We start from the raw sequence: 21,400 nt of genomic DNA on the forward strand, positions 1-21,400 counted from the left end.
GTAGAGATGACTAGGATAGCACTGTAATTTCAGAGTAAATCTGCAAAGGAACAGGCCAAAAGGCAGATCATTTCAGCATGGCAAAAGCTGTTAAATGTGAACAGTTTGTAGGTTTGTGTCTCTGCTAGGAACCTCCATACCAAATATGGTATTTTATGTCAATAAGAAGAACTAAATACTGATAGTGACTCAGTGGCCAGAGTCAGGAAAAACTAGATGGTGGTTTAAACTATCTTTGCAAACATATGAGATGGTTAGCTGTTGCTAAAACTGCTAATAAACGGTAAAAAGAAGTCTAAAGGACAGAAAGACCAGCACCAACTCGACTGCAATTTCCATAGAAAATTACATTTATTTATTATATTTTCCCTTGGCCCCCACCCTCAAAGCAGGACTAAGGACAAATTTATTTATTTTGTTTATTAATTTATCTGCAATATTAACACAAAGTCTGTAAACTGTCAGGATCTTTGGGTGGCTTACAATGTTCAAATTAAAACAACAACAGTAAAACCAACCACAAAATAATAATTTAACTTAAACAATTTAAACAACGTTTCAGTTTCAGCTGGTCTCACCCAGTTAGATTTACAGCTATGGGATTAGTTATCCCCTTGCCTTCTCCCTTGTATAATTTGTGAACCACACAAAGCAGGTGTCAAAGATGAATCAATGCCAAAACCACACCAGCATCAGGGACAAAATGGATCTGCTCAACTTCTTCCTGTGAAGGAGATGCTAAGCATACTCTCAGACCTGTCACTCTAAGGTATATTTCAAGCTTTCAGTGTTAGAGGAACAATATTGTCCTAGATACTTCGAAGTTTAATAAATAAACTTAATAAATATACAAAAAAACCAACGAATACAAGTAACATTTTAAAACACTAAATAAAAACCACACTAATAACTAAAAAGTTACCCCAAGCTATTAGCTATCCCAGCATAAATTGAACATATTAACAATTTAGAATATTGTATAGTATTAGCAGTCTAATTTATTTCAACTAGTGAAGGCTGCAGAGAGAGAAAAATTGTCTTTAAGGCCCACTTAAACATGAAGTGGGGTAGAGACAGTCTGATATTGCGGGGAATTTAATATGCTGCTCCTTCCATGTTTGGAAGGTGGGAACAAGACCCACATGAAAAGCAACAAGTAAGGAAACAAGTTCATTACAAAGCAGGTACCGCTGTAAGAGCTGTTGTAGCCAGGTTTCTTTATTTTGTGAACATATATTAATTGATGGTGACTCTTGGACACCTGGAGGATGTCCTCAATAAGACTGCAAAGTTTAGAACATTTTCATTAGGATTTGGGCTATATGGTGAGCTTTGAGAAGTGTACACACAGTCTTAGAAACAAAGCTTACAAACAGAATCATTGTAGAGTCATGTTAATAAACCTTTCTCTAGAGACCAGGAGTATTTGTAAACTGCACTCACTGCAAACTGGAAAGACATTTCTTTGGGGAGTGAAGTAGCTTCCCCATCATATCCAGCCCACCCCACCTCCAGTGCAGCCCAGAGTCCCACCTTCTCAGCCATGTGAAAATCTGGATAATTCAATAGAGTTTGTTAGCATTTTCTGAAAGGTAGCTTCAAGCTCTCCAGTGCCAGCTGTTTGCTTTGTAGGCAGTTGTTTGGAAGGACTAGCAGGCTGCTTTGAAAAGCGAAGTTCAGATGAAAACATTCTCTCCAAGTTCAGGAGCTGCAACTTTGCCCTCCTTGTTGAAATCGTCAATGGGGAGACCTTTAATTTTCCTTAGCCAGGCATTTTTACACTCTTTTTCTCTGTTTGCTATAACCTTGGTCTTCTGTGCCTGATACTCGTGCGCCTTAGCTTCTTCATACTCTTTCATCTGTTGGGTTGTCAGAAGCCGGAACCCAGAATTGAGCCGGTATGGGTTTGGCGTGTGGGTGAAGAAGAGTTTGGGTCGCCGTGGTATCATGTCTCTATCGGGTTGGGCAATCTTCATTCGAGGCACTTTGATGGATTCGACAGAGCTTGTAAAGTGACCAACAACATGCCCTATGGCAGGTGGAGATGGTATCTTTGCCTGGCGAGAAATCTTTCCCCCTCTGGCCAAGTGGCTGCATGATTGGGAACGTGTAATAGTGGGGGCTGGGATGAAGGATTTCACCCTGCTTCCAAGCAAGGAGTTCTTCAAGCTTAACTGCAGCGTTTTGGTTTCATAAGGTGTGGAAATCCTTTCCATGCCGATCATGCAACGGGCAGCCTTCAGTCGTTTCAGCTGGGTTGATGGATCCATTTTCAGTTGCTCTGGACTTTGGGCAGCAGGGGTCTTTTTGGGCAAATTTTTCTGGAGAAAGGCAGGCCCCCAGGCATCTTTGATTTTCATATTGTATGCCATGTTGGCACTGACTTGGTCTGTCTGGTAGGCATGCTGCATTGTGCTAACAGTGAGAAGTATCTGGTCACCAGACAGGGGACCATGGAAACGCCTCTTCTTTATGTGCTTTACGAAAGCATCAGCATCCTGGCCCAATGCAAAGTTGCTGGCTAAGGGCTTGTTTTCCTCTAACTCATCTCCTGTTTTCAAAAATAAAAGTGAGATGAGTGAAGATTAGCACCCGGGGGAAGGCAGGGCAGAACTTGGAGCACAGGTCTGGGCCCCTACTTGGTAGATCAGAAGACCCCCCAAATGAGGTCTTTTAAAAATCCATGGATTGAAAGAGGAACCTATGGGGATCAGGAGCTCCACTGTCAGAAGAGCTAGAAGAAGAGTAGCTAGCTTCCTGCTGAATGCTTCCCCTCTCCTCTCTCTGTGAGACTGGGGACTGTGGTTTGTGCAGGATAGGGGGGGCTGAATGACTGAATATGGGTAGGTGGGTAGGGGCCTGCAAAGCCTGATGAGTAGAGCAGGATGGGGAGAAGGCTTGGGTGTTTGTTTGAGGTTGGGAGGAATAAATCATGTTGGATGGCACTTTAGTTTTAAAGGCGAAAGTCCAAAGAGGGAAGGGATATGACTAGGAGGAAGGAGTGGTGCCAGATGATAAGCTTGTTGCTCAATGGCTCACAAAAATGGGGAGCTCACTCTGCACATTACCATGTAAAGGAGGGCCCGAAGTCTTCAACTCACCTAACTGCAGCACTGGGTTTACTGTGACATGAATTCATTGTTGCTGATGATGTCAAAGTGGTTGCCATGGTGCGCCAATACAAGCACAGTTCCAGGCTACTATTATGTCATGCAGGAGTGTGAGGTGGATGTTATGGAGACGAAGGGTAGAGTACGTGTTTGACATTTGTACGATCTAAAATGTATATTAGCTCTGTTTCTCTTTCTGATTTAACATCCCTTAACCTGCTGCTTTGTGGTGCTTTGTTTATCCCATTTCCCACCTGCGTCTTTACTATTTCACTTTAACATGCCCTGACCCACATTTTACTTTCCCCACCCTCACCTTCCATCAGTCTGCTTTAAAATCTACATCCCTCCCCCTCCTGTTTTGCCAAGTCAATAGCAGGTTTTTTAATGGATCTCTGATGGACCATAGAGCGCTTAGTGGGGGGGAAAGATTTTTATTTGAACAAAATAGGCTTCTCGTGTAAAACCTCCCCAGATAATCTATGATCCACCCTCTTACACAAAGAAACAATCACAAAGAAGCAATCCCCACAATACCTTCATCTCAGACAACCCACATATAGCACCAGATCACCAAATCCCTTGTTCCAGCCATGGGAACAGCAGCGTCCAGTCTGTGATGCAGCAACGTTGACTGTGTTGTCCCGCACCCAGACTCTCTGCATCAAATGTCTCCACTGCCCTCACCTGCGGTGATTAGGTCTCCTCCCAGTCCCATAATCTGGGCAATCGAGCCCGAGCTGGGCCACCCTCAAGGGCAGGAGTGCTCCTGTGAGGACATGCGGCCTTCAAGGAATGGTTGATTGCGCAAGGCCAATCCTAAGCCTGCTCGATCCTTCTTTGGCGTTTCCGCTACACCTCCCAAATCTACAATTTGCACACTGTTTATTTTGAGTATGCTAATCAGCTCTAGTGGCCTAAAGCTGGACTACAGGAACAAATGGCACCTTTAAATGCAGCTGCACATTTTCAATACACCATAGTTCCTTACCTACTAGAGTTGTAACAGATTTTGAACGTGCGGCAATAGAAAAGAGTTTAGTCTGCTCATCTGGCTTCATTTCTAGGGTTACTATATTTTCGCGCATCCTGGGAAGAGGTTCCTCCAAAATTTGATAATGAAGAGCTAGAAAAGAAGGGAATAATTTCGGCTGCTGTCCAAAGCACACTTATTGTGAAGGAAGTCCTACTGAACGCAGTCAGACTTTCTTCCAAGTATATGAGAATATGGCTATATGGCTGCAATCTTCAAATGGCTTAACTCCAGAGTTGTGTTTTGCGGATCAGTGGGACTGTGCATGCCAGTGAGCTTGGGCTTATCAGTTTTGTGTCAGCTACAAACATCCTGAACATATATGAGCAATGTATCACTTGATATCTGTTTCCTCTCTCCAGAAATTCTAGTTAATTGGAATATTGTGAAATTAGAAAAATGTGAAAAGTAGTCTGATAGGACTTCTTCACCAAAGGGATTATCTAACTACTGTGCAGTTGGTCTTGTATAATTCTTAAGAACTTATTAGAACACATTCAAAAGGAGTACTTCAGTAGAAACCCATCTTACTCTTCATTATTCCAGAGAACCAAGATCAAACCCATCTTGCAAAACTACACAAAGATTTCTGATGAATATTCCTAGGAGCCCAGAAATATCCAGCCTTTCTTTCTGCAATGGAGGTAGGTTTTATAATTTTTTAATGTTGCTTTTAATATATGTGTTATATGTTTATTGTTGTTAAGTTGCTTTGAGTATCTTGTATATGAAAAAAAGAAAAGTGACTTGTAAAGAAGCTGGTAAAATGTGGACTTGACAATGCTACCACTCAGTGGATTTGTAACTGGCTGACTGACCGAACCCAAAGGGTGCTCATCAATGGTTCCTCTTCATCCTGGAGAAGAGTGACTAGTGGGGTGCCACAGGGTTCTGTCTTGGGCCCGGTCTTATTCAACATCTTTATCAACGACTTGGATGATGGACTCAAGGGCATCCTGATCAAATTTGCAGATGACACCAAACTGGGAGGGGTGGCTAACACCCCAGAGGACAGGATCGCACTTCAAAACGACCTTGACAGATTAGAGAACTGGGCCAAAACAAACAAGATGAATTTTAACAGGGAGAAATGTAAAGTATTGCACTTGGGCAAAAAAAATGAGAGGCACAAATACAAGATGGGTGACACCTGGCTTGAGAGCAGTACATGTGAAAAGGATCTAGGAGTCTTGGTTGACCACAAACTTGACATGAACCAACAGTGTGACGCGGCAGCTAAAAAAGCCAATGCAATTCTGGGCTGCATCAATAGGAGTATAGCATCTAGATCAAGGGAAGTAATAGTGCCACTGTATTCTGCTCTGGTCAAACCTCACCTGGAGTACTGTGTCCAGTTCTGGGCACCACAGTTCAAGAAGGACACTGACAAACTAGAACGTGTCCAGAGGAGGGCAACCAAAATGGTCAAAGGCCTGGAAACGATGCCTTATGAGGAATGGCTAAGGGAGCTGGGCATGTTTAGCCTGGAGAAGAGGAGGTTAAGGGGTGATATGATAGCCATGTTCAAATATACAAAAAGATGTCACATAGAGGAGGGAGAAAGTTTGTTTTCTGCTGCTCCAGAGAAGCGGACACGGAGCAATGGTTCCAAACTACAAGAAAGAAGATTCCACCTAAACATTAGGAAGAACTTCCTGACAGTAAGAGCTGTTTGACAGTGGAATTTGCTGCCAAGGAGTGTGGTGGAGTCTCCTTCTTTGGAGGTCTTTAAGCAGAGGCTTGACAACTATATGTCAGGAGTGCTCTGATGGTGTTTCCTGCTTGGCAGGGGGTTGGACTCGATGGCCCTTGTGGTCTCTTCCAACTCTATGATTCTATGATTCTAAGTTTAATCAATAATAACCTAGGAGAATGTCATCAAGCAGAATATGACGCCATCTGATGAAGGGAAGTTGGCCCTAGATTGTATATTTTCTAGTCTAAAAGCCACATTTCCTCATGGAGAACCTTTTAAGGGTCACGTGACAGTCTTGGGTGTGGCCCAAGTGGGTGAACAATGGATGTAACTTTTATCTTCCTACAGTAGCTGAGACACAAAAGGGCTAGGTTTCTGCACGTGCATGTGCGCCCATGCACACATACACACACACACACAGCCACGTGTCTCCATCCTTCATCCAGGCAAGTAAGAGGTGTTATCTTATTGTAAGGATGCATTGCAGTCAGGGCTGGATTTGGTCTCTGGGCATAAGGTCCCCCAATCCTGCTCACAAATCCATGATTATATTGCATGAGTTCCGCTTTTTACCTATCCAAAAAACAGTATAAAGCAGGGCATTGCAGATCGCTTGTGTATTAAAACCTACAGATAATTCATTCCATCTTCAAACAGCCACCAATGACCTGAAATATCCCCGCACAGCCATCTGTTTTGCATATGTACCCAGAACTGGTTCATATGCTCAGATTTTGGTTGTACTTGCTTTACCCTGCAGCAAACTGAGTGGGCAAAAGGAGTCTGATTACTCGGCATTTGCACAACTCAATGGCTGCATTGGGGTGTCATGCTAAAGCATAGTTTGATGAACAAGCTGGAGTGAGCCGCCGCAAGCCTCAGGTTTGAAAGGTCACCCATCTTCTCTGGTACAGCCATGAAGAGGCACTTGGAAGCTCTCACTTATGCTTAGCCACAGCTTGTTGAGGTCTCCAAACCAATAAGCTTTGCTTAATGTCAATGTAGTTCAAAGCTAGCTTGTGTCAAATAAACCATCGCTAACATCAACGATGGTTTTGCAGTTGGGGCAAAACAAACAGGCTGTGGTTGAGCAAAACCTTCCAAACTCTTCCTTGTAGCCACAGCAGAGTGGCAGGGGCAGTTGTGTGAGCCCAAGGCTCACTGCAGCTTGTTCACATAATCCTAAATGATGATATATCCTTCAACCTTAGGTCCCCGGATGTTGCTTGACAGCAGTTATCATCTCTAACCATTGGCTAAACTGGCTGCATATGATATGAGTTATAGTCCAACAACATTTGGAGTACAGATAGATTTTTCATTCCTCTTTGTGAGTGATAAAAGGAGGATCAGACCACCCTTTTACTGCATGTCAAATGCAACATAGATCAAATGTGATGCTTATCATCACAGGGTATTAGAATTTAAAGGAGAGATGACCAAGGCTGTATACAAGCCATCTAAACACCCTGGAAGAATTTGTAAAAGGATCATAGAATCATAGAATCATAGAGTTGGAAGAGACCACAAGGGCCATCGAGTCCAACCCCCTGCCAAGCAGGAAACACCATCAGAGCACTCCTGACATATGGTTGTCAAGCCTCTGCTTAAAGACCTCCAAAGAAGGAGACTCCACCACACTCCTTGGCAGCAAATTCCACTGTCAAACAGCTCTTACTGTCAGGTAGAATCTTTTTTCTTGTAGTTTGGAACCATTGCTCCGTGTCCGCTTCTCTGGAGCAGCAGAAAACAACCTTTCTCCCTCCTCTATGTGACATCCTTTTATATATTTGAACATGGCTATCATATCACCCCTTAACCTCCTCTTCTCCAGGCTAAACATGCCCAGCTCCCTTAGCCGTTCCTCATAAGGCATCGTTTCCAGGCCTTTGACCATTTTGGTTGCCCTCCTCTGGACACGTTCTAGTTTGATCTAGATGCTATACTCCTATTGATGCAGCCCAGAATGAAGAAGTCCCTCTCTTCTTGACTCCTACCAACACTTGCAGGATTTCACCTGCCATTTAACTTAATACTTGATGGGCATCAGGAGCAGTACCTGGAGTAGAATTTCTGAAGTATTTTGTCGACTTCCGAATAATGTCATAGGAAAATACTGTTTTGGTGTTGTAAAGCTTCCATTTATTCCTGTGGGACCGTTTCTTCTGCCCAGAAAGTAAATGTGGCGGCATTATTTGCAACGCTTTGTCGTCAAATTTGCTCTTTTCTTTCCTTTTAGTTAGTTGTTCGGAAGCTAGTGTGTGATCCCACACTACTTCCTCAAACTGGAACATAACCACACTGCCCAGTGCATTGACCAGTAGCCTAAAAGAAAGGCAAAGGGAGTGAGAAAACACCATGGCCAACTGTCAGAAAGTACCAAACGTGTAGTGCTATAAACTGAGGAGTGAGGCATTATTAGAACCTTCAATCTGCAAGGAAGGAAAGGTGGTATGGATGTAGCTTACTGCCACACTGCCTTTTCCTGCAACTAGTGACATGATTTTATTTCTTTTCAAATGCAAATGGCAATCACATGGCGGGGTGGAAGACTGAGAATTATAGAATTGTAGCAAATGGGGGAGGAGAAATTTTAAACTCTCGTTCACTTGGTGCAGTCCTAATGAAAATTGCTCCTCTAAAGCTGTCATTTGCATGGGGATGGTTCCGTTGGTTTCATGTAGATGTTAAACAGCCATAGGGGATAACATCAAACCCCGAGGAACCGTGCACTGAAGACTCCACAGGGCTGAAGAGCACTCCCCAAGCATCACTCTCTAGAAACATCCATCCAAACAGGACCAGAACCACTGCAAAGCAGTGCCGTCCACCAGCAATTCAGACAATCACTCCGGAAGCAATCCAAGGCCCTTCACATGCCAGCCCACACATTTCCTCAGAAATGTATATGACAACCTTTATTATTTAAGAACTGGGAAATAATGTCTGCAACCTACGTGTTTTCCACTATACAGAAGGACACCACGGGGTCACCTCTGCTATTGGCTCTCAAAACTCTCAGGCAGGTCCCTGTCAGGAAGTTGAATATGCGTATCTTCCCATCTGCACAGCCACTGATGACTCTGAGATAGAGAAATCCCAGGGACAGAACCTCCCTACAAACAAGGAAAGTTGTTGAAATACAGCACTTGCTCTTATGAGGACAACATTGAGACTGTAAGGGTGTCTTGGTGTAGAATGATGAATTAACACTCCTCAAAGTAAACAAATGGAGGATGTGTTTTACAAGGAATATTCATGACAGGTGAAATTGGGGGGGATTATTACTAGTACAACTTTGTCTATTTGCACACACACATAGAATGCACATAATGCAGTCAATGTTCATTAATTTGAATTAGTCTATTCTGAGTAGAATTTAGTGGAATACCACCCCTAGTTCCTACCCTTCCCTCATGTGTTACTCTGAGCAGAAAATATGTCAAGCAAGTGCTGTTTACTAGGAAAATGACAAATTGAGGTTTAAAGAGGCTGCCACCTGAAGTGAAAAGTTACTGCAAGAACGCACCCGGATCAGCAGAGCGCTAAACGTAAGCAAACAAAATGTGAGCCAATTTACTTTTAGGCAGTTGAGGGAGAAAGAAAGTAAACACCGTGTTGAAGGATTGTATGCTGACATAAGGGACTGGGTGGAGAACCGCCTGAACCGAGAACTGGCATTGGCTCGAGTCCAGAAATGCTAGAGGCACCTTCTTCTATGTGCCAAGGCAGGCCAGCAGGAACCTGGGAGAAGTGAGATGAACTTATAGAAGAGGACCACAGAGAGTACAGCAGGGGTAGGTGACTCTTCAACTGTTGTTGGACTCGAACCTTCGTCAGCCCCAGCCAGCAAGATCACCATCCCTGGAGTACAGCCTAGTGAATGAAGAGGCACAACTTACTGCCTTTCTGGAGTAAAGTAGTCTGATGGGGATGGAAAGTGAAAAATGGCCACCATCTTTCAGAGGCCTGTAACCACATGCCAGTGTGGTGTAGTGGTTAAGAGCGGTAGACTCGTAATCTGGGGAACCGGGTTTGCATCTCCGCTCCTCCACATGCAGCTGCTGGGTGACCTTGGGCTAGTCACACTTCAGTCTCTCAGCCCCACTGACCTCACAGAGTGTTTATTTTGGGGAAGGAAGGGAAAGGAGAATGTTAGCCGCTTTGAGACTCCTTCGGGTAGTGATAAAGCGGGATATCAAATCCAAACTCTTCTCCTTCTCCTTCTTCTTCTTTCTTGCTGTATCCTTTCAGCATTACCAGTTCACAACACACACACTTTTGAGATGTGATATAGACTAAATATTAACTGAAGTGGTAAATCCCATGAACAGCTTTAACGTAGAGGACCTTTGAAGGTGGAGACAAACCATTCATAGTAGAGTCATGCTAGGTTCTGTGGTCTTAGGTTTGCCATCTTGGAGGTGGGTGGGAGTTAAAAGAAAAGATAAACCTTGTATGGTTCAAAAGCAGAGAGCTATCTCATCTCGTACCGAAGGGATTTTGGCAATGGGGAAGTTTCACAGTTCCAGTTAGCTTTGTCCTTTATAAAAACTACTCCAAACACATAAGGATCAAGAGTCATTGCTAAGGACATCACAAAGTCTGCACCTTTTTGACTGCAATAAACAATACCTACATGGGGTGTCTGAAAGCCCCCAGGCATCTCTTGTGATTTCCGTGCATGCTCCATCCCAGGATATAGCCGTCATTGCTTCCTGTCACAAGATGCCACTCATCAAACGACAGGCATGTCACAGGGCCCAGATGCCCTTGTAAAGTCTGGGAAATGAAACAGATTTGTTTTTGCATGCTCTTTAGAGGCTTCCAGCAACCACAGGATTATGATGCCATTGTTTACTTTGTTGGTGGTAAAGATGTGACTAACCTCCACTGGCCGCCTGTTGCTGAATGCTAAGCATCTAACCTATCCGAAATGTCAGCTTTCTTACTGTAGTGGAAGAGGATCAAAATAACCCCTTTAAAAATAGTGGGGAGCAAGGAATCACCAGACTCATTAGGCTAATTTCAATCCCAGGAAAATTTGTAGAAAGCATAATTAAAACTTTACCTGTGATTAAACATATAGACAGACTAGCCCTGCTGAAGAAAGACCAGCAAGACTTTCTCACAGAGAAGGTTTGCCTCACCAAACATTCAGAATTCTATGAGTGTGTCACAGACATGATGTATTGCAATTAGCAACCACTTTTGGTGAAGTTGCACACTAAATTCCTATTGCTGCCTAGAGAACCCCTGCTGCCGGTGGCAGTTCCCATATTTCACTCTGAATGAGTGGTCACTGTAAGCCAGCTCTCTTCTGATTGTTTGACGCTTGCCAGGGTTAGTCCCTTTGCTATCCCTGTGTTCATGAAATGCCAAAGAAGCTTGAAAGGTCTTGTTGACCTTTCTCTGTGTTCCCAAGGAAGATAGAGCCCCATTGTTTGCATAAAAACTTTTGGCAAGAGCAGTAGAGAAGTATGGAGGGCCATGTTACCCTCCCGCCCGCCCACCCTGGCCTGAGTTTCCCCACCACTCCTCTGACTCCACCTTAAATGTGTTGCTTGGTGCCGCATACTGAGCTGACAGCATTTTCAGAGTCAGCCACTACGTTTTATATCTTACCTTTATCAGTATACATGTCTCAGCATGCCACACTTTCACTATGCCCTTATCGCAGGCACTCACGACATGTGTTTCATTCATCTTAGCAGCCCAAACAATAGCTTTGTGTGCGAAAGTCTTAACGCACTTTCCAGTTTCTATATCCCACACTGTGAAAAACACAAAAAGATGCCGTTAATTCATTTTCAGCACAACCCTGAGCAGTCTCCTGGTGTCATTAAGCTGAAGTGACGAGTGCAGGATCTCAGAGACCTTGCCAAAGACACAGATAGGCTGGGAGATGGACAGTACTCTCTTGCAAAAAATCTCTAAAGGTGGCAGCATATTTAGCAGCAGCATCTGCTCCAAAGGGTCACTCAGTCCCCTTCTTCCTGATGACCAAGCAACCCCCAGCACTTGCTCTGGAAGCAGAAAAGAAGATCCCAATGAGGACTGAGCAGCCTTAGTGGCCTTCAGCCAAAATAGAATGCTGAGTGTCTACTGGAGAGGAAAAATGGAAAATGGTGTGCATGGACAGTCTTGCTTGACCCCTTGCAACTTATGGAGGAAGGCATGATTGGCACCTTGAACTGGAACACTCCTGTTAGATACAGTGGTACTCAAACTTAATCTGTTCCGGGAGTCGATTCGACTCCCAAAACGTTCAAAAACCAAGGTGCAGCTTCTGATTGACTGTAGGAGTCTCCTGCACTCAAGCAGAAGCTGTGTCGGACAGTCAGCTTCTGAAAAACACTCACAAACCGGAAAACTTACTTCTGGGTTTGCGGCATTCGGGAGCCGATTTGTTTGGCAACTAAGCCATTCAAGAACCAAGGTACGACTGTATTGAGGATGTACTGCAACATGTTGTTATTCTGCAATAAAAGGTAAAGGTGTAGGACCCCTGACACTTAGGTCCAGTCGAGTACGACTCTGGGATTGTGGCGCTCATCTCGCTTTATAGGCCGAGGCAGCTGGTGTTTGTCCGCAGACAGTTTTCCGGGTCATGTGGCCAGCATAACTAAGCCGCTTCTGGTGCAATGGAACACCGAAACCAGAGCAGCACACAGAAACGCCATTTACCTTCCCACCAGAGTGGCACCTATTTATCTACTTGCACTTTTGGGCATGCTTTCAAACTGCTAGGTTGGCAGGAGCTGGGACCAAGCGACGGGAGCTCACTCCATCACAGGGATTTGAACCACCGACCTTCTGATCAGCAAGCCCAAGAGGCTCAGTGGTTTAGACCACAGTGCCAATAGGAGCCATCTAATGACCACAGTTTCCAAGATTCTTTGGAGGAAGCCATGTTTGTTTAAAGTGGTATGATTCTGCTTTAAAAGTATCTTGATGATGTGGTCATAGTTCTGCATTACAATTGTTTACCCTTCCATTCTGCAAAGTTAAAATTTAACTATAGTATGTAGATTTCCCCATATTTCCCTGGGAGACAGGCAACATTTTGCTCACATTTTGCTGTGCAGTCTTTGGATCCAGACACAAACTTGCTCTTGTACAAATCTAGGCAAGTGATGCTTCCTGTGTGGCCGTTAAAAATTTTCACACATGCCCCAGTGAGGATATTCCACATTCTAAAAGATACGGATCAAGAGGATGAGAAGAAACGAAGACTGAAGTTGCATGTATGTTACCAGCTTAAAATACAGCTAGGTTGTTTCCCCCATCAATTTGGATCAAAGCTGGTTTAGGGAAAATTGCATCAAAATGCAGTATTTCTCAAGAAACAACAGAATAGATACGCATTGTGACCAACATGGTGTATACATTGCTTTCCAAACTAGTAGCGGAAGTCCATGAGATGCTGAGTAAACAGAAGAGTGTACACAGCCAGAATATAATGAGTTATTGAAATTTCAAGCATATCTAAATAGGGGTGCAACCAAACAAATGGGAATAACTATCTGGAAGCAATATGCTTTGCACAGTCTTTCTCTGTTTGGATTACGATACTGGGGTTAATGCTTCATTTCCCTTTTTCTACTATGCAGCCTACTAAATTAGTGTGGGGATTGGTAATATGTGGCAATGGCCAATCCAAGGTGAGATTGAATTGGTAGATATGTGCATGAAAATTGCTTTAAGTTCTGACATTCCGTTCACCTATCTTCTTGTCTGATCTGTTGATACCAGGTTTTATAGCTTCTCTAGTATATACTAAAGTTTAAATAGTTTGATGACACGGGTATGATATATTATGGAATACAATGTAACACATGGCACTATACTGTGTGTTTTTTTAATGAGCTTTCTGAGTTTCAATAAACAACGTTCAGAAGCTGACACTCCCTAAAGAACTGGAGCCACCAACAAATTAGTCAACCAACAATTTATTTGAAATTCTGCTGGTGAGTTGCAACTGCATTGCTGTTTCATTTGCTGTTGTGTTCTGTAGTCTGTGGCTCTGTATTTCATTACTGTGTGAAGTGCCCTGGAATTGGAGAATGAAGGATGGTATATAAGAATAATTATTTTTTTAAAATAATAATAATAATACAGTAGCTAATTCTGGAGCTTCCTGGCTCCAACCATCATTTGCTATGGCTCCACCCAGTGCTGGAATGTACCTCTGCACAGATTACCCCTGAGCTCTCATCCTTGTTGTGGGAATACATAACTTATTTTAGACTCAAGGAGCATAATAATACAATGTGAAGTATTTTTAAGCCCCACCAGCAACAAAGCACTCAAGGGACGTTGAATTAAATGGGCCGCAAGTACCTTAACACCTTCCATATTTTGACTTTCTCCCCCAAAATGCAATGTAAAGATGTTAGGATCAGCACAGCTCACCTGATGCTGAGATCATAGCTGCCACTCAGAAGCAATCCTTTCTGTTCATTGAGGTACACAGACCGGATGCTACCAGCATGTCCCAGAAAGACAGGAGGGACATAGCGCATCTCATCCACATCCATCAAACGGACTTTCCGGTCCACAGAACCAGTGGCCATCAGCTTCCCACCACCATAGTGAATCACTCTGTTTGGATCCAAACTGAAGAGGTAGCGAAAGTTGAAGGGAGAACCTGGTTTTATTTGATATACTTATTTCTTTCATATCCTGCCTTTATTCCATGGTGGAATTCATCATGGCAGCTAATACAGTATTCCCAGGAGGTCCCCCATCCAAGCAGCAAGCAGATCCAGACCTGCTTAGCTTCATATGCCCTCACATCACATCCCTGTTTGTAGCAACAGATGCAACACTAACCAAACATTCATCCTTGCAGTCATTTTTACTATTTCTCAGCGTCTAAGCCAGCCCGCCCAGATCTGGTTTCTTCCAAGTGTTGTTGGCCTCTATGAATGAACTGAACTGGACTATTTGCATGTATTATGGGAATGTACGACCTACTTGTACCACTTGTGGCAATTTATTCAGAGGCAGGAAGCAGATAAAAGACACAGGGAGGTTTTCCTTAGCGTGCTGCTCCTGGGGGGAAAGCTATATGTGTTCACTATTTTGAAAATATCATCAGAGGTTCATGGGTTTACAAAATGCCCCATATGTTGTGGAACATTGGTTGTTGTGAGGCACATCTAGAGATTTTTTTGGGGAAGGAGGGTGGAACACACTTCTTGCTGGGTGCACATACCTGTCTATTAGAATCCGGACATTATACCCACTGCAGAAGACATTCCGTTCTTCCAACTTGACAATGTCTACCTCTTGTCCATGATATGCTTTGCGCAGGTATTCATTCTCCTTAAAGCAGAATGAGGAGCAATGATGGCTGGTTATATGAGAGAATGACAAACGAGGAAGTAGGTGGCCTTGTGCTTCAACTGGCAGAAATGGGCTTTGTCTCCACCACCACTTCCATCATTAGAAGCCCGCTCTACCCAGTATGGAGAGTGTGCTAGGGCAAGACAAGTACACAGACTCCCACCGCAAGCTGTGCACACACATGGGCTATTATTCCTTTCTTTGGGAAAGAAGGAGCATAGCTTCAGGTTGACACAGCTTCACACTTCCATACTCTAGGCATGGTTTCTCTCTGTGGTTTCTCTCTCTCTCTCTCTCTCTCTCTCTCTCTCTCTCTCTCTCTCCAGAGAGATCAACCAATGGCAGAGAACTGAATAGGGCCCAAGAATTTCCCACCACCTACTCAAACCCAATCCAAGAAAATCCAGGAATGCAGAACACCCACAATGCACCTTTATGGTTACGATTAACTTGCCCTTGCTTCGGATGATGTCACCTTCAGAGTTTATGCGAGGAATGGCAACATTGACAATTTTGGCATAGTTGGAAATTGCTCCTTTAGGGCATGACCCCTGCAACAGAAAGAAGACAAAATCATTTAGTTAAATATGTCAACACTGAAATGTTAGAACAAAAATGGCTGCAGTTGGTGCAAGATAAAGCTTGGCCTCGGCATGGGAGGGCAGGTCCATCCTTACTGACTGCACTCCACACACTATGACTGCAGATACACAATACACTGAAAGCACATGATTTCCCCCAAAGAATCATGGGAACCATAGTTTGCCCCTCAAAGAGCTACAATGCCCAGTACCCTTAACAAACCACAAGGGTTGAGGAGAATCCCACAGTACCTGCAGGAATGCAATCTCACTATGGAGAGCACGATTTGCTATCATATCCCTCTTGATTAGTTTGACCAGGAAGTCCCAGTGTGCACTCACGAGAGCACATCTGTTCAAGGATTTCATGTCCAGCATTCCTAGAGAATCACAAAGAGAAGCTTGTTGCTCTGTTGCTTCCTAAAAGCGAAGCATTAGAAAGCTGCTTCAGGGACCTATTAAGACATGCTGAAGCCCCTAAGCTTTTGTCAAACTTTGTCAAGTTTAAGAGGCCGGAAAACTTTCAAAACAAAACAAAACAGAAAAGGCAATGGGAATAGAAATAACGAAGTTTAATATTGGCATATATGGTGGTGGCACAGGTAAGGATATAACAAAAAACTAACCATCTAACTATGGACACCTTATAAAATACAGCTATTTCTGCACAAATTAAGGAACTCAATATGACAAATGTGTAGCCATTAAGTATATTGTTGTCATATCAGAGCAATATTGTATGTTTTAGAGTGCTTTCCCTGTTCTCCGTTTTAACCAATTATGTAAAATATTAAATTTAGTTTTTAAAAGAATGTATTTAGAGATTCCTCATAATCTGAAGCCCTTGAATGTAGCTTAATTTAGCTTGTGTATGAGTAAATCTGGCACTGTGAGGAAGGCAAGAGGTTCTTACGCAATATGAACTTGGACAAGTGGATGGGCAGACAGCGAATGAAGTCTTTGAACTTGTTGATTTTGAAGGGCTTTGTGGGATGGGTGGGTACAGGCTCCGCGACATTCAGTATGATAGAACTACTGGCGGCTTCATCCATGTACTCTGACATTACTTCAGACATCTGATCTGACTCTTTGCTCCAAAGCCTTTGCAAACGTAGACGACCTGTCGAGTGGATGAGAAAACCAACCAAGGGAGTATTACAGAGTGGCCATAAAAAGAATGGGCAGGATAAGAAGCTTAAGTTACCCTCTATAGCCCTGCAGTGAACATGCAGCCTGTGCCTTTGAGCAATTGGACCTCCTCATACATATGTTATATATGGACCATGGCTTTGTAGGTGACATAGCCAATGTCTCATACAGTCCCACACCTCAAGAGGGACTATATAGCACCAGATTTCCATTATGCCAACTGGGTAGTAGTTGTGATTATTTACAAACAAGATGCACCTCCTGGAGAAAACCCAGGAAGAATGAAAAGTCACGAATCAGCATAGAAGTGGTAGATATGCTGCTTCACAGGCAGAAGGTCCCAGGCTCTATTCAGCATCTCCAAGTAGAGACCTTGGAAGAGACCCTGGTGTGAAATCATGGAGAGATGCTGCCAGTTGCTGGGAACAACACTGAGCTGAACAGACCAATGGTCTGTCTTGATTATCACTGATCTCATCAAAACATCCACTACTGTTATTCTGGCTGTTATCTATAATTACAACTGGTGGACTTGATTGCTGGAAGGGGAATTAGGTGGAATGAGAAGAAGAGCAGAGCAGGATGGCCCGCCAGAGCTACAGGGTGGTGCAGCTCAGGGGTATCAACAAGCCTTAACATAACTTGAGTAGGGAAGGCTGATCTCAACTTTCTGATTGAGAGTTTCCCAACCATGACCTTGGGATGGCCAGCATGGCCACAGAAGCTATGCTGGAGAGCCAAGACTGCCACCAGAGTTGAAATCACAACAAGGCAGTTAAGTAATGCCATAGCATGTTTTGTTTAGGCTAACAGTGGCATTGCCATCTGTTCCCCACCCACCTACCTGCTCCACACCTACCTGTGTGGACCTCTTTTGCTCCAGTGGGGTGCCACTGTTAGAGGCAGACATTGACATTTGGCTGGAAGACAAAGTCTAGTCTGTTGGATCAGCTGCAGAGGTTGATGGGGTTGGCAGCATGAGCTTTGTTGTACACTGTTCTTGTGATAGGAATGGCATTGGTTAGGGTAATTTGACAAAAGGGATATGTGAACATCTGGACGTTATGCATTCTGGGGTGCCATTCGTACCCCCAAAAGTCCATAAGTAGAGCGCCACTTCTGTGCATGTGCATGACGTGATAGAGTACTCCCGCGCATGCGCAAAGCACGCAGATCACTTATGCACAAAGTGGCAAACCTGGAAGTAAACACTTATGGGTTTGCTGTGTTCGTAACCAGAAAAAACGCAACGTGAACCGAACGCAAATAGAGGTATGACTGTATTAGGAATGGGAAATGGATGGATGGATAAACAGAATTAAATAATACCAAATAAGTCACTCTTCTCTGAAGCAACCCCCGAGGTAAAACCAGAGGTGTGAGATGTGAGGTGGCTCCGAACCTGGGAGATAGATTTCTCTTGCTTCTTAAGAGGAATCACATCCTTGCTTGCTTGATCTTCATCTGACACAGCTGGAAAGATTTAAATAACACAGGAAATAGAAAAAAAATGAAAAAACAAAACAGTAAGAGACAAACATTTCACAGGAAATTATTCTATATCTAGGTTCTTTGCTCATTGGTCTGCAACCAAAGGAAGAGCAGTTACAAGCTACACTTAATGTGGTCCTCTCTGAAGTCAGGTATGGGGAAGTTATGGCCCTCCAGATGTTATTGGACTCCCACTCCCATCAGACCCACCCAGAGGTGTTGGCAATTGAAGTCCAGCTGCATCTGGAGGTTCCCCACCACACCCACCTCTTCACATAAACTTCTGAATGTAACTAGATCCTTGGGCAATGTAGGCTGGGACAGTTCATTCAGTTTCACTGGTTGACCACAAGCAACTAGGATGCTGGCTGCCCCACACATATCTATGCAATGAGGATTAGCACAATAGTAAAGGATACTGTCCATTTCCCCCTCCACACATTACTGGGATGTCTGGTTGAGAGTCAGAGATAGCACCTTCAGTCCCCTAATGCATTAGTATTACCTGTTTTGTTGTCTGCCGATTTGCAAGTGGCCTCATCTTGGCTCAAGAGGATGCTAACCAGGTTGGCAGCCATCAGTAACAACTGTGAGTCACACATCTGCAGCAGAAGCAGGAGGTAGTTTGCTTTGCTCCAGAAACTGGCATTTAAGAACCACTTCCAGAGGTCTTCCATGGCATGCTCCAGTTTCTTCGGATTAAGTGCCCGGTCCAAGGTGGAAGATGCTGCGAAGCTGGAGCTGACGCAGGAACGGCTGTAGGTGAAATCCTTGCTATTGGTGGACTGCAGGAGGTTCCAGGCATACTTCAAGAGGTCTTGGCTTTGGAACCGTCTTATGATCCCCTTCAAGAATTGCCCCTTAGAAATATGGCTGGCCCGCACAAACCACTCTCGGGTGGAGAGAGCCTTCCAGGACAAGATGCAGGATTTGCAATGATAGCAAACAGGCACCAAGTCTGTTTGCTTGTCACACCGCAGATCTGGAGAGTACTCTAGTTTATATTCCAGGAGCTGTGGAACCACTTCCACCACCGGGTGGGTCTTCATTGTATTAGCCTGTGTTTTACACACACACACACACACACACACACACACACACACACACTAACAGACACAAGGGCCACCAGCCAAAGGCAAGCAAGCAGCTTCCTAAGAGTCTCCCTCCATGACCCTAAATCTCTGTCTAGCAGCAACAGTTTTCTGTTTGTGGAACTCGTTATTTTTCAGAACTCCTAGGAGACACAGTTAGTACCATAATTCTCCTAGAACTTGCCAGGGCAAAACTGTCTGCAGCTAACATACCTTATAGATTCTAATAGATGGAGAGAGCTGCTTCTGTATCAAGATAGACACAGAAAGAGCAAACATGGCTCCGGGTTCAGATTTTGCCCACAAAATATAGTTGTATTCCCCCCAATAAACCCACAACCTTTTGAAATCCTAAATTCCTGGGTGCCAAGCCCTGGAGAGTAAAAAGCTGCTGCCATCTCTCTGAAAAACTTGGGAGGGTATTGATGGGTCTGGAAGGGGAGGCCTATTTGAAAGAACCATGTTTTGTTTTGTTTTGTTTTGTTTTGTTTTGTTTTGTTTTTGTCTCCCAGGTGCTTATGCTTGTGTGCGTTTACCAGAAGTGTGATCCATCCAAAGTTACCATTAGTTTAACACATGTTGAGTTTACTCAAAAGTAAGTCTCATTGTATTCAACTGGCCTCCCAGAAATTCTGTCTATTTGTTTCACTGTGCATCTTGGCCTACATTTTCCACTTAACTCATTTAACAGTGAGTCTCTCTCCTAATAGACTTATCAGACTCGTTATAATTGAGCACACAGTCTTCTGTGCTGTTTTTGTCTCCATGAGGGAGCACTTTGAATTCACACAGAATCTCATCTCTCTCTGCTTTCAGTCTGGGGAATTCCTTTTGGCCCTCTTCCCAGTCTTCTTGGGATTTGACCACTCTAAAGGTGTTTGGCGTCATCTGACTTTAAATCATTTTTGAATTATTTCGACAGCAATAATTGCAAAGGAGAGCTCTGGTACATCGCACTCTTGTTTACATCCCTTACACTGTGAAATCAATTACTGTCCGCTTCGTGTTCAGTTTTGAAACCAGTCACTAATCCCTAATAAGGTCTATGTGCATATTGTATTGCTACTACATTTCCATCATATCTGGTTTGCTTCCAGGTGGTCAATATTCTGTGAGAGGGATTCGATCATATATTAGCACATTTAGGTTTGGGCTACAAAAGTGGATTGAAGTGTTGATCTGCAGCAAGCTCACTTTAAAAAAAAAGGAACCCGCTCAGATTTTTTGCAGTAAGAAGAGTGCAGACCCTCCAAGCTGCCCAGAGTGGTTGGGGCAACCTAGTCAAATGGGTGGGGTATTATTATTATTATTATTATTATTATTATTATTATTATTATTATATAGGACTCCCTATTTTCATCAGAGGAATGTTGGAAGGTGTGAAAGTGTAGGGTAATGATGAATTGATGAAAGCTCATATAATGCTCAGTAAATAGTGGACGTTGCATAACCTCTGTGCAAACAAATCCAAATGAATGCTCAACAAACAGTGGGTACTGTGCAGGTTCCAAGCAATCTTTGTGCAAACAAATAGTGTGAATGTTCAATAAACAGGTTGCCTAGAAGTAGTGGAAGTGGCCTTGGAGACTTTTTCCTAGACCAATAGCTTCAGAGGTATGTGGAGCCACTCTTCAGCAGGAAACAGTATCCGGCTACTAAGACAGAGAACTCAGTCTAAAGCTGTCTGCCTTTTGTAGGCAGATGCAAGATTGCTGTGGTATCTGGCTTGCGGTACCCACAGGAACATGGCTGAGCACCTGAAGACTGATGCAAAGAGTTGGCTTACTTTTTGAAAGAATTTATTTCTGCCTCCCTTAAGCTCTCTTTATCACACGTTTGTCAACTAAAGACGTACTGCTTCTCTGGGTGCTTTTAAACACTGTACTGTATTTGTATAT

The 21,400-nt window shown here is 43.6% G+C and overlaps 1 protein-coding gene and 2 long non-coding RNA genes across 4 annotated transcripts; 2 read left to right on the top strand and 1 right to left on the bottom strand.

Annotated features, from left to right (window-relative positions):
- Positions 1-1,606: 1,606 nt before the first annotated feature.
- Positions 1,607-19,625, bottom strand: FBXW10B (F-box and WD repeat domain containing 10B). The gene is made up of 14 exons (XM_081848649.1): positions 18,917-19,625; positions 18,250-18,393; positions 16,685-16,891; positions 16,024-16,151; positions 15,622-15,741; positions 15,060-15,169; positions 14,255-14,458; positions 12,914-13,035; positions 11,465-11,613; positions 10,479-10,621; positions 8,797-8,955; positions 7,899-8,164; positions 4,102-4,236; positions 1,607-2,551 (listed from the first exon to the last, which is right to left on the bottom strand). Exons 1-14 carry the CDS (start codon positions 19,458-19,460, stop codon positions 1,677-1,679), a joined length of 3,306 nt encoding a protein of 1,101 aa, XP_081704775.1. The 5' UTR covers positions 19,461-19,625; the 3' UTR covers positions 1,607-1,676.
- On the top strand, positions 2,503-14,498 carry LOC309334476. 2 transcript variants are annotated; one of them, XR_014153109.1, is made up of 3 exons: positions 2,503-2,625; positions 4,690-4,787; positions 14,308-14,498. It is a non-coding gene; the product is annotated as an uncharacterized lncRNA (long non-coding RNA). The 2 variants fall into 2 exon arrangements; XR_014153110.1 differs by lacking the exon at positions 2,503-2,625 and adding an exon at positions 3,125-3,252.
- Positions 6,250-9,092, top strand: LOC309334490. The gene is made up of 2 exons (XR_014153127.1): positions 6,250-6,289; positions 8,815-9,092. It is a non-coding gene; the product is annotated as an uncharacterized lncRNA (long non-coding RNA).
- Positions 19,626-21,400: the final 1,775 nt, after the last annotated feature.

This window comes from Podarcis erhardii (genome assembly GCF_964252035.2).
Source record: "Podarcis erhardii genome assembly, chromosome: 2".
Lineage (NCBI taxonomy): Eukaryota > Metazoa > Chordata > Lepidosauria > Squamata > Lacertidae > Podarcis > Podarcis erhardii.

Excerpts from the sequence above, each read along its gene's own strand:
- FBXW10B (XM_081848649.1), bottom strand. The coding sequence starts at position 19,460 with ATGAAGACCCACCCGGTGGTGGAAGTGGTTCCACAGCTCCTGGAATAT. Across the intron at positions 15,742-16,023 it reads GTGAGATTGCATTCCTGCAG|GGGTCATGCCCTAAAGGAGC; the intron begins GTACTGTGGGAT and ends TTTCTGTTGCAG. Across the intron at positions 2,552-4,101 it reads ATCTGTTACAACTCTAGTAG|GAGATGAGTTAGAGGAAAAC; the intron begins GTAAGGAACTAT and ends TTTTGAAAACAG.